This window comes from Pteropus alecto, unplaced genomic scaffold (genome assembly GCF_000325575.1).
Source record: "Pteropus alecto unplaced genomic scaffold, ASM32557v1 scaffold38, whole genome shotgun sequence".
Classification (NCBI taxonomy): domain Eukaryota; kingdom Metazoa; phylum Chordata; class Mammalia; order Chiroptera; family Pteropodidae; genus Pteropus; species Pteropus alecto.
In genome coordinates this window covers 3,322,282-3,335,341 of record NW_006442512.1, presented here as the reverse complement: position 1 = coordinate 3,335,341, position 13,060 = coordinate 3,322,282, and the positions used below count along the sequence as shown (strand labels likewise).

At 44.5% G+C, this 13,060-nt stretch overlaps 1 protein-coding gene across 7 annotated transcripts in view; it reads right to left on the bottom strand.

Moving 5' to 3' along the window:
• The window catches only part of ADPGK (ADP dependent glucokinase), a 22,936-nt gene extending 21,379 nt beyond the window's left edge, over nucleotides 1-1,557 (bottom strand). For 3 of the 7 annotated variants that reach the window (XM_025040370.1, XM_025040371.1, XM_025040373.1), the window contains exon 1: nucleotides 1,256-1,556. In XM_025040370.1, the coding sequence (XP_024896138.1) occupies nucleotides 1,256-1,482 (227 nt within the window). In that variant the 5' untranslated portion in view covers nucleotides 1,483-1,556. Of the gene's footprint in view, nucleotides 1-1,255 lie in introns of all 7 variants that reach the window. The other 4 variants (XM_006922647.3, XM_025040372.1, XM_006922646.3 and 1 more) reach the window with 2 other exon arrangements.
• Nucleotides 1,558-13,060: the final 11,503 nt, after the last annotated feature.

Here is a 13,060-nt window from a genome sequence, read left to right as displayed (position 1 = left end):
GACCACATGAGTCAGGAAGACAGGACTCACCAGAAACCAACCTCGGCCTATCAATCTCTACAACTGTGAGAAAATAAATTTCTGTTTAAGCCACTCAGTCTGGGGTATTCTGTTTGGTAGCCTGAGCCCACTAACACAATAATGAATATGTGTTTCCAACAAATGAGGCAGGGACCTTGCTTCACCTATCTTTGTATCCTCAGAATCTAGTTTGGACTTGACACATACCATGTAGCTGATGAACATTTGCATGAATGTGCATAAGGCCAGAGAGGCCAATTAAGCTGATAACGAAGTGAGTGAAAGGGCCTAAACTTGAAAAAAGATGTAAAAGGAGATACATCTGAAGAAACAATAAATGTGCTGATATAAAAAATGCTAGCTAATATTTGAGTGCTTTTTAAAGCAGACAACACGCTAAATTACATAGATGATTTCATTTAATCTTCGGGATAACTTTGCTCTACTTTACCTTTCCGGCAAACTGAGACAGGGACTAAAATTAGTGTAAAGGAAATAATTACATTTCCCAAGAAGAATACGAAGGAGGCACTGTGATTTGGGAGAACCCTTTATACGCAATGTCCCTAAAGTCGAGAAGAAGAGCGTTCCAAGGAGGTCATGCATAACGCGTGGAAGGCTGCAGAGCTGATAATGAAGACTAAAAAATGGTACCTGACTTTGAAAATCAACAAGTCATCAGTGAGCTGTGAGAGACGAGTTTCAGAGGAGTGGCGTTCAAGAAGAGGAAACAGGGCGGAAAGTCGGTAACTAAAAGGAGCGACCCAATCCACTCCTTCAAATTCAGAAGCAAGAGGTAGAAGAGTGTCGTCAAAGTGGGTAAAACTAAGCACTTAGACTGCAAAAGAGCAGTCGCCAAAGGGGCAGAAGCTGAAAAGGGAATGAGAGTTTCGAACGTGACGGTGTCAGGTTGAGCGGGATTTTCAAGAGGCTATTAGGCTGGAACTCTGGAGATGAGAGAAGGGCGCAGGGGCAAACCGAGAAGAAAAGCAGTCTGAGTCCCTGCAGCAGTGACCGACTAGGCTCGTTCCAGACGTCCGAGGCTTCTCGCCAAGGAGACAGCGTGGACATCCGCGCCGAGGGGCCTGCTGGGGACCTCTGGATCCCCTGTTTCCGCGCAGGTTCTAACTTTCCACCTCCCAAGACGCTCGACCTCCACCAAAGCGGTCCTCTGAGGCCCGCAGCGCCCGCACTGCCAAAGAGGCCCAGAGATGCAGGCCCCGCAGGCACTCACCCCACGGCCACGCGGCGCCAGCGCCGGGCTGGCCGCACAATGAGTGCGTCCCAGGCGGCCGCCAACCGGCCCTCAGGAGAGCCGGATCCCGGGGGCGCGGGCCCCAGCTGCAGCGAGTTCCACAGCGAGCGCAGCGCCGAGCTGGGCAGCTGCGGCTCCAGCAAGAAGAGGCAGCCCACCGCCAGCGCCAGGAAGCCGGCGTAGGCAGAGCCGCGCCACAGAGCCATGGGGACCGGGACGCGGCAACGTCGCCGCCCACCTTCCCGGCCCGCGCCTCTTCCGGGCTCAGCGCGCAGCGACGTCTACATGCGCGTCACGTCACGCCCGCGCGCCACGGGCCCCCAAAGCTACTGGGCGACAGACGCAGGAGGGGCGGGGAGCCTGGGGAGCCTGGGGAGCCCTCTTCTTCCGTCCAAATGAGGGCGCTTGGAGGCGCGGTTCGGCGGGCCTGTGGTAGTTTGGACAAAGACTATAGTGCGGGTCCCGGCGTTGCACCCCTTCCCGGAACTCCAATCGTACCCTAAGATAGAGGGACGAGGATACCTTTGTTTTCCCAGTAAGACGAAACAGACGGATTATGAAGAAGTGAGCAAACCTTATGTTAATCTTTGGGCAAGTCGGTTAATCTTCGTCCCCATTTTGAGCTGTGCCTGCAGTTTCTCGGAGGGGCATGAAGCATACTCCCTCCCTTTTAATCCATCCCCCTCCCGCCCCCCGTGTGCATCCTCCATCGTTTTCTAAGCTCATCCTGTTTCAGGCCCGGGGCTCCGCAATTCCCGGAGGAATCGGCTCAGACAGCAGCCTTGCTGCAGCGGAACCCTGGGGTACACGGAGCAGGGGGACTCTGCTCTTTGGAGGTTGGCCAGGACCATCAACCGCTCGTGGCCTGCGCCAAAGCTGAGGAGAGCCCGCAGTGATCGTCCTTGCCCGATGACCAGATTCAAACCTTAAAATAATCCATTTGGGGGCGCTGTTCCCTTTAACAATCTCAAAAAAAAAAAAAAAAAAAAAAAAAAGAAAAAGAAAAAAAGAAAAAGGACAGATTCGCACAATCTTGTGTACAACATAGGGAGGGCCGGACCTGGTTTCTCCTCTTCTCTCTTGGTGATATGGCTTAAACCCGACAGGCATTGTCGTCCTTCTTGCGACTCTTGTGTGTGAGCCTGGGTTGAGAATCAGTGAAGCTAGGCTTACTGCCAACCCAATCTCCACAACCACCATGCCAAGTCTGGTCTTGTTCCCTGGCCTGTTTCCATTTTTCCAATTCTGCTGGCTCTTGACCTTGGCTCTGTGTCCAATTTTCCACTCTGTCCCTGACCTTTGGACTTGGCAGTGAAACTTTATTTCCTTAGCTTTGATCTTGGGCATTAGGCTTCATTCCCCCAGCCTCTCTTTACCAGCACTTACCTAACCTCGCCATCAACCCTCCCCTAGCTCACCCTGCCCAGCCCACCTGACCATAGCTTCCTTTCCAAAGGAGATGTTCCCACAGGAAGAGATTTGGGCTATTACGGAGAAGAAGAAAACCAAGGAGCCAATGAGATTTCCGTGGCATCATGAAGCTGTCTTCCCCAGAGTTGCCTGTACCTTCTCTCTTCTCAGAAAGACATGTCGGTCAATTCCCAGAGAAACTGCTCCCTCTCATGGCCCCAACTGGGCAGGTTTCTCTTCTATCCCAGAAGTGACTGAAATAGCACCTAACTCAACAGTGGTGAATCCACTGGCCAGAGACCATTTCTCTTTACTGAGAATTTGAACCAAGAGTCAAGAGTCTGTAGTGTAAACCAAAATTAATTTTAGACTGTAATAAAGAATAAAAAGCATTTATTAGAGCAAAAGGAGCTGCAGCCTGGGAGATACAGATTAAGGTAGCAAGCTAAATTGTGTTCCACCAGACAAAGGGAAGGCTGCTTTTTATAGCAAAAGTTCCTGCCCAGGTTCCCAATTAAATTTATTTGATGTAAATGAGGTACCCAAATTCATACACTTCTGAATGGTCAGGATCACTGGTCCCTACGGGTTGGCATTATGCCTCTTGATTGGTTGTTATGAAGCAGTTCTGACTGGACAGGGCAAGTTTTAGTTTGGTGGAAAGAGAAAACCAGGGGCTTCCTTATAACAGTCGACTCAGATGCTGTAAAGAGCAGGGCACAGGTTAAAAAAAAAAAAAAAAAAGCAGGGCACAGGGCATAGTGAAGGAAGCCGAGTTCAGTCTGAGGTTCTTCTATATAGAGTATATGAGAAACCCCTGTCAGCAAATGGTTGCGAGGCTATTATTGTTTATAAAATTTGGGCCCTTGATTGATCATGGGGTGTCCATTTCAGTAGATAAATTTTTTCTTAGGGTTCGCATCAAATGAATCTTCTCGGGAGGTCCATATTAGCTATTTTTGGTTGTGGATCTGCAAGTTCATAAAGGGCTGAAGGTCAGATAGGGCCAAATAAATATATTTCCAAGGTGAAGTTTTGGGGAAAGCAGAGGAAGCTGAATTGTGGGAAGGCCATAGAGCAGATAGGTCTAGAGGAGCAGGGAAATGCTCTACACCAAACTGATGTGGAGAGAAAGCACCTGGGGCCTTTCCTTTTGGCTCCCAGGAGAGCTGCTAAGCTGCCAGCACCTCGCACATATTTCTTCTGCTTCTTTCTAGGCTTGCCAGAACTACCTCCCCCTCTCCATTTCATTGAGATATAATTGACAAATAACATTGTATAAGTTTAAGGTGTACAACATAATAGTTTGCAAAATGTATATCTTGCACAATGATTACCACAAAAATTTTGGTTAATATCCATCACCTCACAGAGATACAATTTTTTCTTCTTGTGAGAACTTTCGAGGTCTACTCTCTTAGCTACTTTCTAATATACAATACTAGAACTTTTTATTTAGCCGTAGAGACAAAACAACAGTAGCTTGAACAAAATAGAACTTTATTTTTCATGTAAAAATCCAAATAGGGTGCTGGCACTTTGTGGCTGCAGCAGCAACTGGGCCCCCTCTGGTTGTTATGGAGGTGCTCTGGGGCTCTTGTTTGTCGGACACTCAGCGTGGGTTTATGAGTGGTGGCAAGGCCAGATGAGGTGCCCGGAGCCAACCTTAGTTTCGACGGAGAACTAAAGAGGCAGGAGCTGCAGAAAGCGAAGAACACCAGCGACAGCAGCCAGTCATGGTGGAGCCTGATGTGGCTTCTGGTCACATGCACACAGTAGCCTTAATTCCTTATCACTCCTCACTAGTTTTGCAATTCTACAAAACAGCCAGAGCGAGCAGCCATGGCTCCACTGCCTATGCTGAACAAAGACTAAAGAGCTGGGTGGGTCTCAAGACACACCCTCCCCCACCCAAATTGCTTCCAGACCTGGCCTATTGGTTCTCTCTTCAAGGACTCTAAAATGAGAGGAAAAAAGAAAAAAAAAAAATCAAAAAACAAAAGACAATTTGATTCCAGAAATTCAGAGGGAAATGGAGGCTCCGGGTGTCCAACTCAGGATCCTGATCTGGAAGACCAAGGAGCAGATCCCACATTTATACGAGGAACTAGCAGAGGCCTGTCTGTTCCGAAATTAACCTAAGGCTTTGGCTTTGACAGAAACATCAGTCTGTTAACACTACCTATGTGATCTGAAAGGTTTTAAGGAGAAAGTGTATTCTCGCATTGGAACAGAAACTGAAGTGGGACCAAACAATCCTCATGAACTCATTTTTCCTGCAGCTCCAGGCCTCTGAGGTTTCATCCAAGCTGCTCTCTGAAGTGCACAGTGTAAGGCCTTTACTGATGCCAGAGACACAGCCCACCACATGCCACACCCAAAGGCCAGAGTCAGAGCACAGCTTTGAAGGTTTGAGAAAACTCCCAGAAGACAAAAGAGAAGGCATGAAAGATCTTAGGATATGAAGAGAGAAAGCTTTGTGTTGGCAGCCACAGCCCTGGGCAATCAGACACCTTTTTCCCTAACCTGCCACCAGGAGGACACTAGAAGAGCTAGGAGGATGGATTACTGAATGGGGAGAGGGAGAGGTATTGAAAGCACAGGGGCCAGGTGATAAGAACGTCAGCAGCAAAGCAGTGAGGAGGGCATGATAGTTCCTTGACAATAATAGGACTTCTTATCCAGATTGAGAGCAGGAAACTTCTTAGCTTGTAATAGTGTCACGGCCCTGGATTTCCACTTTGGGATTATCTGTTTTGGACTAGGAGGAGTGCTGAGCATGGAAAAGTGGGAGGGGCAGAGCTGTCTGGGCTTCTGTCAGGCAGGGACCTATGACCTTCACAAGGCAAATGAGTAAGGGAACAGGGTGAAGCATGGATCTGGTCCATAGTGCTCTCTTGGACATCTTAAGCTTCTTGGAGCACTACTATCACAATGCCTGTGTAGCCCCTTCACAGGCCCTCTTGCTTGGTGCTCCGCTGGAGGCTGTACAGATCAGTCCTGTTTTAGATCCTGTTGCATATGGCATACCCATTTGATTTGGGTTCTATAATACTTGTAATGTATGTTTGGAAGGAAATGGAAAGTTTGCCTTCTTGATTCAAGAAACTTAACAATTATAGTACTACTTAGCCTAAGAGTTGTTTCCCAAACTAAAATAAAGGAAAAAATAGGAAGAAGCAAAAACATCCAAATGGTATGGCATGGCTGCACTGCTCTAGAGTCAATCAGGGAGCCAAACTTGTTCCATCTTTCTTTCACTCTGCTCTCCCAGAGGAAGGGACATATCAGTATAAAATCAGGGTTCTGATAGAAAGGAATGGTGGTGAATGGTTGTTGCAGGGCAATCAACAGTTTCTACTTCAATAGAAGGAATGATGCCTGGTTTTAAAACCCCACTTCTGCTAGCTGCTACTGTGTGACCTCAGGCAAGTCACTTAAACTTTCTGTCTCTCATTTTTCTTACCTGCAAAATAATTCCTACTTTACTAAATGGTTGTGGGAAGTAGAGATATCTTAAAAGAGCTTAGCACAGTGTCTGCTACATGTTGACAAATGCCCAAATACTCCCTGCCATTGCTATGGTTGGTTCCTGAGAACTATATTTAATTTTCTTCTCGGCAATGTTGTCTGTCAATATCTTATTATAAAGAGGACAAGCATTTCTGCATAGATCACTGGCCTTTTCTATTTTTTAGCTGCTCAGCATCTATATAACATTCCATGGAATGAGAGTACTAAAATTTGTTTACTCATTTTACTATAAATAGAACATACAGAATTTCCCCAGTTTCTTAGGATTACATACAATATTCCTTTCTTTCTGAGATGCCTTGTTTCGTTGGTTGTTCATGGTGTTTAATGGACTATTTCTCTGCCTGGGCATTAATGGAAGTGTATTCTGTTGTTTTTCCAGAAGGAATATTTACTATAAAAAGGTCTCTCTTTAGCCTGCTGCATAAAAGGCGCTTTTCTTTTCGTTTCCAGTAGGTGGCGGGTAAGCCTCTTGGATCCCTGCTTTATATAAAACCTAAAAACGACTTTTTACTTTTTTATGTTTAGTTCCACTCACTACTCTCAATTTCAGTTCCTGCCAGTGTCAGCGATAGTCTCGGCAGCATTTACTCGGCAGGTTCCCCTTGGGCTCTGTGGTGCTCGTTCTCAGAGGGTATGTGGGGAGGGGCCCTCTGGGTTGGGAGTTGGGGGCTGTGGCTCAGCCTCGGTTTTGCAACTGAGCCGGTAAAAATCCCATCCCATTCTGCTTCTCTGTCTTTTGCCCTGCTGACTGGGCCCTGCTCCCTGCTGCCGGGTGCTCACTGCACTCCCAAGCAGGGCTGTTCAGGGAAGTTCCCACACCTTCACCCTTCCCCCTCCTCCTGCAGGGAGCTCCAGTGACTGCGAGAGGCAGCTTCTTTATTATTCCTTGTCCACCACCTGACACCCAGGGTTTTGACTTGTGGTAGCTCTTATGCACAGATCCCATGCTCAGACATGCTGGTATACAGTTTGCGTGGTTTTTGTTGAGTTTTAGATATTCAGCTTATTGTTGTTTCAAGGGGAGAGATCTGGGGATGTCTCTCACTCCACCATGTTTCCGCCGATCCTCTATATACAGTATTCCTATGTGTACATTGCTGATTAACATGTATAGAAATTCCCTTAGTATATAAACTAACAGTGAAATTTCTGGGTCATGTGTTACACCTGTGCTCAACTTTATTAGATAATATCAGACATCTTTCCAAAGTGGCATGCCAGTTGCAGCTTCCACTGGCAGTTTATGGGAGTTCCTGTTGCTCCACACACACACCAACAGACTCTTAAAATTTTGCCATTCTGTAGGATTTGTGGTGGTATCTCATTGTAGTTTTGACAAGGTGTTTGTTAGTTGCAAATGTCTTGTCCTCAACACCTGTCGCTTGTTTTTTCATTCTCTTTACAATATCTTTAGTGAATAAAGTTCTTAATTTTAATGTAGTTTGTCCTTTTTTATTGCTGCCTTTTCTTTTATCATTAGTGAATTTTATTTCTTGTTTAAAAAAATCTTTCTCTACTCGGGATCATGAGGGTAGTCTCCTATACTATCTATCTTCTCAGAGCTGTGTAGTTTTACACTTCATGTTTAGGTGTTTAATCTACCTTGGAACTGGTTTTTGTGTACTGTGAGAGGAATCCTTATAGGTACCCAAATGACCCAGTGCCTTTTATTAGCCATTTCTCAGTGACTCTGCTTTCCCACCTCTGTCCAATATCAAGTGTCTATAAATGTGTAGATCTGTTTTGGGGCTTTTTATTCTATTCCACTGGTCTATTTGTTTTTGCCTATACCAGTACCTCACTAATTTGATATTTGATAATGTAAAATCTTATACTTTATGTTTCAAGAGTGTCTTGGCTATCCTTGGTCTTTTTTTAACCCCGTATACATTTTCAGACTAACTTGTCAAAAAATAAAACACAGTTAAGATTTGGATCAGTTTCAGTTTGGGAAGGATCGACATCTTTAGAATACTGAGTTATTCAATCTAAGATTATGGTGGTTCCCTTCATTTTTTTGGACCTACCTAAATGTCTCACAATAACATATTAGACTTTAATGTGTAGAGGCTTTGCATGTCCTTAGCATGATTTATTTTTAGGCACTTAATATTTTTAATACATTTAATGAGGCAAAATTAACATACAATATACTGCACAATATTTAGAGAGTACAATTTGATAAGTTTACCATATATATACACCCTGAAACCATCACTACAATGGAGATAATAAACATATCCATCACCCCCAAAAGATTCCTCATGTCCCTTTGTAACCATTCCCTTCCACCCCTTCCTACTCGAACATCCCCCTCCCTACTCTGTACCCAGGCAATCGATGGTGTGCTTTCTGTCACTATAGATCAGTTTACATTTTCCAGAATTGTATATAAATGAAATCATATGGAATTCACTCCTTGGGGTCTGGCTTCTTTCACTCAGCATAATTATTTTGAGATTCATCTAGGTTGTAAAGTATATCCATAGTTAGTAGTTTTAAAAAAAAAAACTTTTTTATTTTCGAATAGTTTTAGATTCACAGGAAGCTGCAAAAATAGTACAGAGAGTTCCCCTGTACCCTCTGTCCAGTTTCTCCCTTTGATCTTTGCATACTTGTCTGCTTTCTGTCATTCATATCTCCGCTCGAACACAATATGCTCAGACAGAGCTTTCCTGACCAACAATGGAATATTATCAGCCTGTAGGTTTCTATCACCTCTCTTTTTATTTTCTGTCTAGAATTTACTAATATCCGATTTTCTCATTTGCTTTATAATTTGTTTATTGTGATCTCATCCTATTAGAATATGAATTCCATGAAAACAGAGACATTGTCTGTCCTAGTCAGTGACTAGAATAGTGCTTGTCACTCAATAAATAATTGTTGAATAATAAAATAATAACCTTTCATCAACCGCAAAATGTGGCTATTGTTCTCTCTATTTTACAGATGACAAACTGGGTTGGGAAAGATTGACTTGCCCCAAACCACACAGTTTGTGGTAGTGATGCTGGGGATATTGGGTGCTGAGATTTGAATCTCTGATTTCAGAAGACACACCACACTAAATTCTGAGACAGGAAGCAAGGCAGAATGAAGCCGGGTACATCTATCTCCTTCTACGGCAATAGCCCTTTCTTATATCACAGACTCAGACCATAGTGCCCAGGCCAGGGGCAGCTAACATCCCAGATGGTTGGCCCTTGGGGTCACTGGCCTCAGCAACAGTGGCGGGGCCTGTAAATCCCAGTGAGGATGTTACCCCCCTACCTTCATTCATGGCCCCATTCATTTCCCCGACTCCCATTCATGCCCACAGTTATTTATTTATTTTTAAACAAATTAATACTTCTAGCAATTTATTTCTAAATCTTTCTTTAAAGGGGCATTACAGTTCATTACAATTTATTGAAAATAGATTTAAGTGAGTCAGCTCTGATGTTGAAATTATAATACATATACATATACTTTTAGTTTTTGGCACTATTTACTATTTAGAACAATAGAGAATAACTCAAATAAAAAGTATATAGCACTTTATTGGGAAAATGTTCTAACAAATAAATTTATTTTCACACCAAAAAATCTACATTTCTTTAGTTAAGGTTATATTAAAAAGTTAATTTCCAAAAAGATACAAGGTTAAAAATTAGTCGTGATGAAAGTTAGCTGGATTTTTCTTAAGGAATGAAATGAAAAAAAGACTGCACTGCTTACTTTTCGGAAAATTCTACTTTGCCAAGTTTCAAAAAGAAAAAGCCTAATGTACCTTTCAGGGTTGCCTTCTTGCCTGGGAGATCTGGAGGCCTTACACTTTTCCGAAGCCTTCTTTGTCACCCTTGCTCCCAGTCACAACTGAATCCGTATACATGATGGCTTCACATGTTTATCATGCACAGCTTAGAGTTGCACGCCTGGGTTGGAGTAGATAAATACCCTGGCTCATCAATAGAGCTTTGGATTTCAGAGGTTGCTCTATGTGCTCCAGTCAATTTGCGTGGAGGTAGAACAATAAAGGAACTTCATTACTTACTGCATGTTTGTCAACTTTCAGGAACAAAAATCTGGCACTCCAGTTGGTTACCTCATCCATTACAACTTAAGTAGGTACCCAGTAGCAATTTTTCTTCCAGAACTCCTGATCTGTGGCCAAATGCATGACCTAGTTAGGGCATGTTACAAACTAAACAACACTTTGGAAAATATATCATTACTGTCATATTTTTTGGAAGGAGCAGCTGTTGATGACTATAATTTCTGTGGCTGTCCTGGAATTAGGGAAAGGAAATGTCCCAATACTCCCCTTTCTTAGTTCCTCGATCCAACTCTTTAGTCTGCGTTGACCTTCCTGGTGTGGTAAGTGAACACTGGGCCTTTTCTGCTTAAAAAAATAAAACATAAAAAAAATGCATATTCAGTGTGCATCATTTAGAAAATACTGAAAGGTAAAAGTACTTTAAAATCACCCTTAATCACGCTCATCAGTGTTAATTTGGGGGGTATATCTTTGAAGAGTTTTTTTTGTGTGTGTATGTGCACATGAGCACATACATCTTCACAGAAATGGAATTTTATTATATATGTTGTATAATAACTTGTTTTTTCTTAACAATATAATGAACGTTTTGATATATCACCAAAATATTTTATCCAACATGATTTTTCATGGCAGCATAGACTACTATTTATTTAACCTGTGGGAAGAGAGTTAGATTGTTGAGAAGTTTTGGCTATTACAAACAATGAAGGGTGAACATTCTTATAGCAAAATTTTTGCTGAGTTTGACTGTCTCTTAGGATAGAGTCACACAGTGGAACTGCACGTCCAAGGACACTCTGGATGCTGTCCTCAGAGTTCCCTTCAGTAAAGTCGATCGATCTCCCTTCGGTAGTAGATAGGGGTAACCCTACTCCACATGCAGTCTTGTCCACACCGCAGATGCTCCAGGAGCCCGTTCTGGCTCCGAGAAACCCGGCAGCGAAGGCGCGTGGGGTGCACTGCAGACCACGGACCGAGTCTGTGGCCACATCTCGGCCCTTTAGGGCACAGGAAGGAGTCCCTAGGCGAAGAGAGACGAGAACTGGTGAGGCTGGGCCTCAGAGTCTCCGAGACTCTTAGTGCCTGTGGACGCGTTAGGGTCCACTTTTGACCCAACTTTTTCTCATCTGCAGAATCGGGATGGGATCCCTTGGTGGTGGAGATGCATGGATATGGCGCCTTTGGGGGTGCGAAGAAACGAACCCCTCCTGCAGGGGCGCCCCTGTCCCATGGAGGGGACCTAGGATCGGATAGCCTGGCAGGCCTCCGGGGGGCGCCACTCTTGTTCCAGCCGACGCCTTCTTCAGCTGGTCCAGCCAGGACAGTGGTTCGGAGCCCGCAGGGGGCGCCGCGAGCCACCGCAAGAAAGGCAGTGGCGCGGGGTGGGGGCCGCAAGTCACGCTGCTCCGGACCCATGGGCCAGGCCCGGCGCTGACCCCTCATCTGGTGGGATTTCTTTTTCCATCAGCTTAACGAATCCGCGCTTGGAGGCCTTGGCTTTTTACCTCCTGAGCTCAGTGCGACATCCTCCGCGCATCTCCCGGGCTCCAAATCTTTGCACCAGGGTTTTCAAGACTCAGCACAGAGGTCACCACCTGTGGGCAGCATTGCTGAACTCCCTCCGGCCCCAGGGGTGTGGCGCTTCGGGCGGCGCCTGGTTTCGTGAGTGCGCGGCCCACTTCCCACGTGTGCTGTCTGAGGAAGGGGTCTTTGCCTCCTTTCCCAGACTCGAGTCTTTTACTCCAGCGCTTAAGCGCCACTCCGCCTCTGGCCCACGGTTACAAGTGAGGGAGCCACCTCTTCTCTCTGTGTGCCACAACCCAGGGTGTGCAGGAGGGGGCCATGTTCCATTCCCAGCCCTTCGGCCGCTTTGCTGGACGAGTGCCAATGTCTCAATTTAATCGTGGTGGTGGTGGTGGTGATGGTGGTGGTGGTAGGGTTTGCATTTAAGTGGAAGTTCAGGCAGCATGTCAGCCGGGTGTTTGTGCATGTGTGTTTCTGTGTGTGTGTGTGTGTGTGTGTGTGTGTGTGTGTGTATTTGTGAGAGTGTCTTCTAAATTAATGATATGTCTTAATAGAAGAAGTGTTCAAGTCAAATTGGAAAGAATTTCAATTCTTGTTACTTGATGGTGTATGTTAAATAGCCAAGAAAATTGAGAGTTGAGGATTGGTACTATGTTTGCAACCACAGGTACCTAATTTTGGGCAGATCTCTTCCTCAACTGGTCTTCACTGTCTCCACTTTTTTAGAAGACAATTGTTTAAATGGAAAATTATCACTCTCATAAAAATATGAAATGAACACGTGTCAGATTTTATCTAATTCACTAATTAATAAGGAAACCAATGATGTGTTAAAAATCTGTTCAAAGGACAATACAAAGACACACATCTTGACAATCAGGAAAAATGCAAGAATTTGTTAATTGAAACAAAGTTGGCTTCTTCCACAGGGAAGAGAAATCAACTGCACCTCCACCCATAAAATTCATTTGCAGTGCTCTGGACAAGAATCATTTGTATTGTTTTCAGTTTTCTTCAACTTACAGACTCAAAGACAATGAAAGGTGGAGAGTATTATGGAATCAGATAACCTGGAAGTGTACAACTAGCCCAGTATTCCATAGATACTTTTCCTTCTCATTTCAAAAGTCTTTCATAAATTTTCCTGGCAATTTAATAGGGTTGGGTTGCATAAAATTTTTCAAAATTTTTAGTGGCAAAACTCTTTTTCTAAGTGAAATCTTACAGGAGGCAATCTTAATACAGTTTTTAAAATCTCAGTTAAAATAATT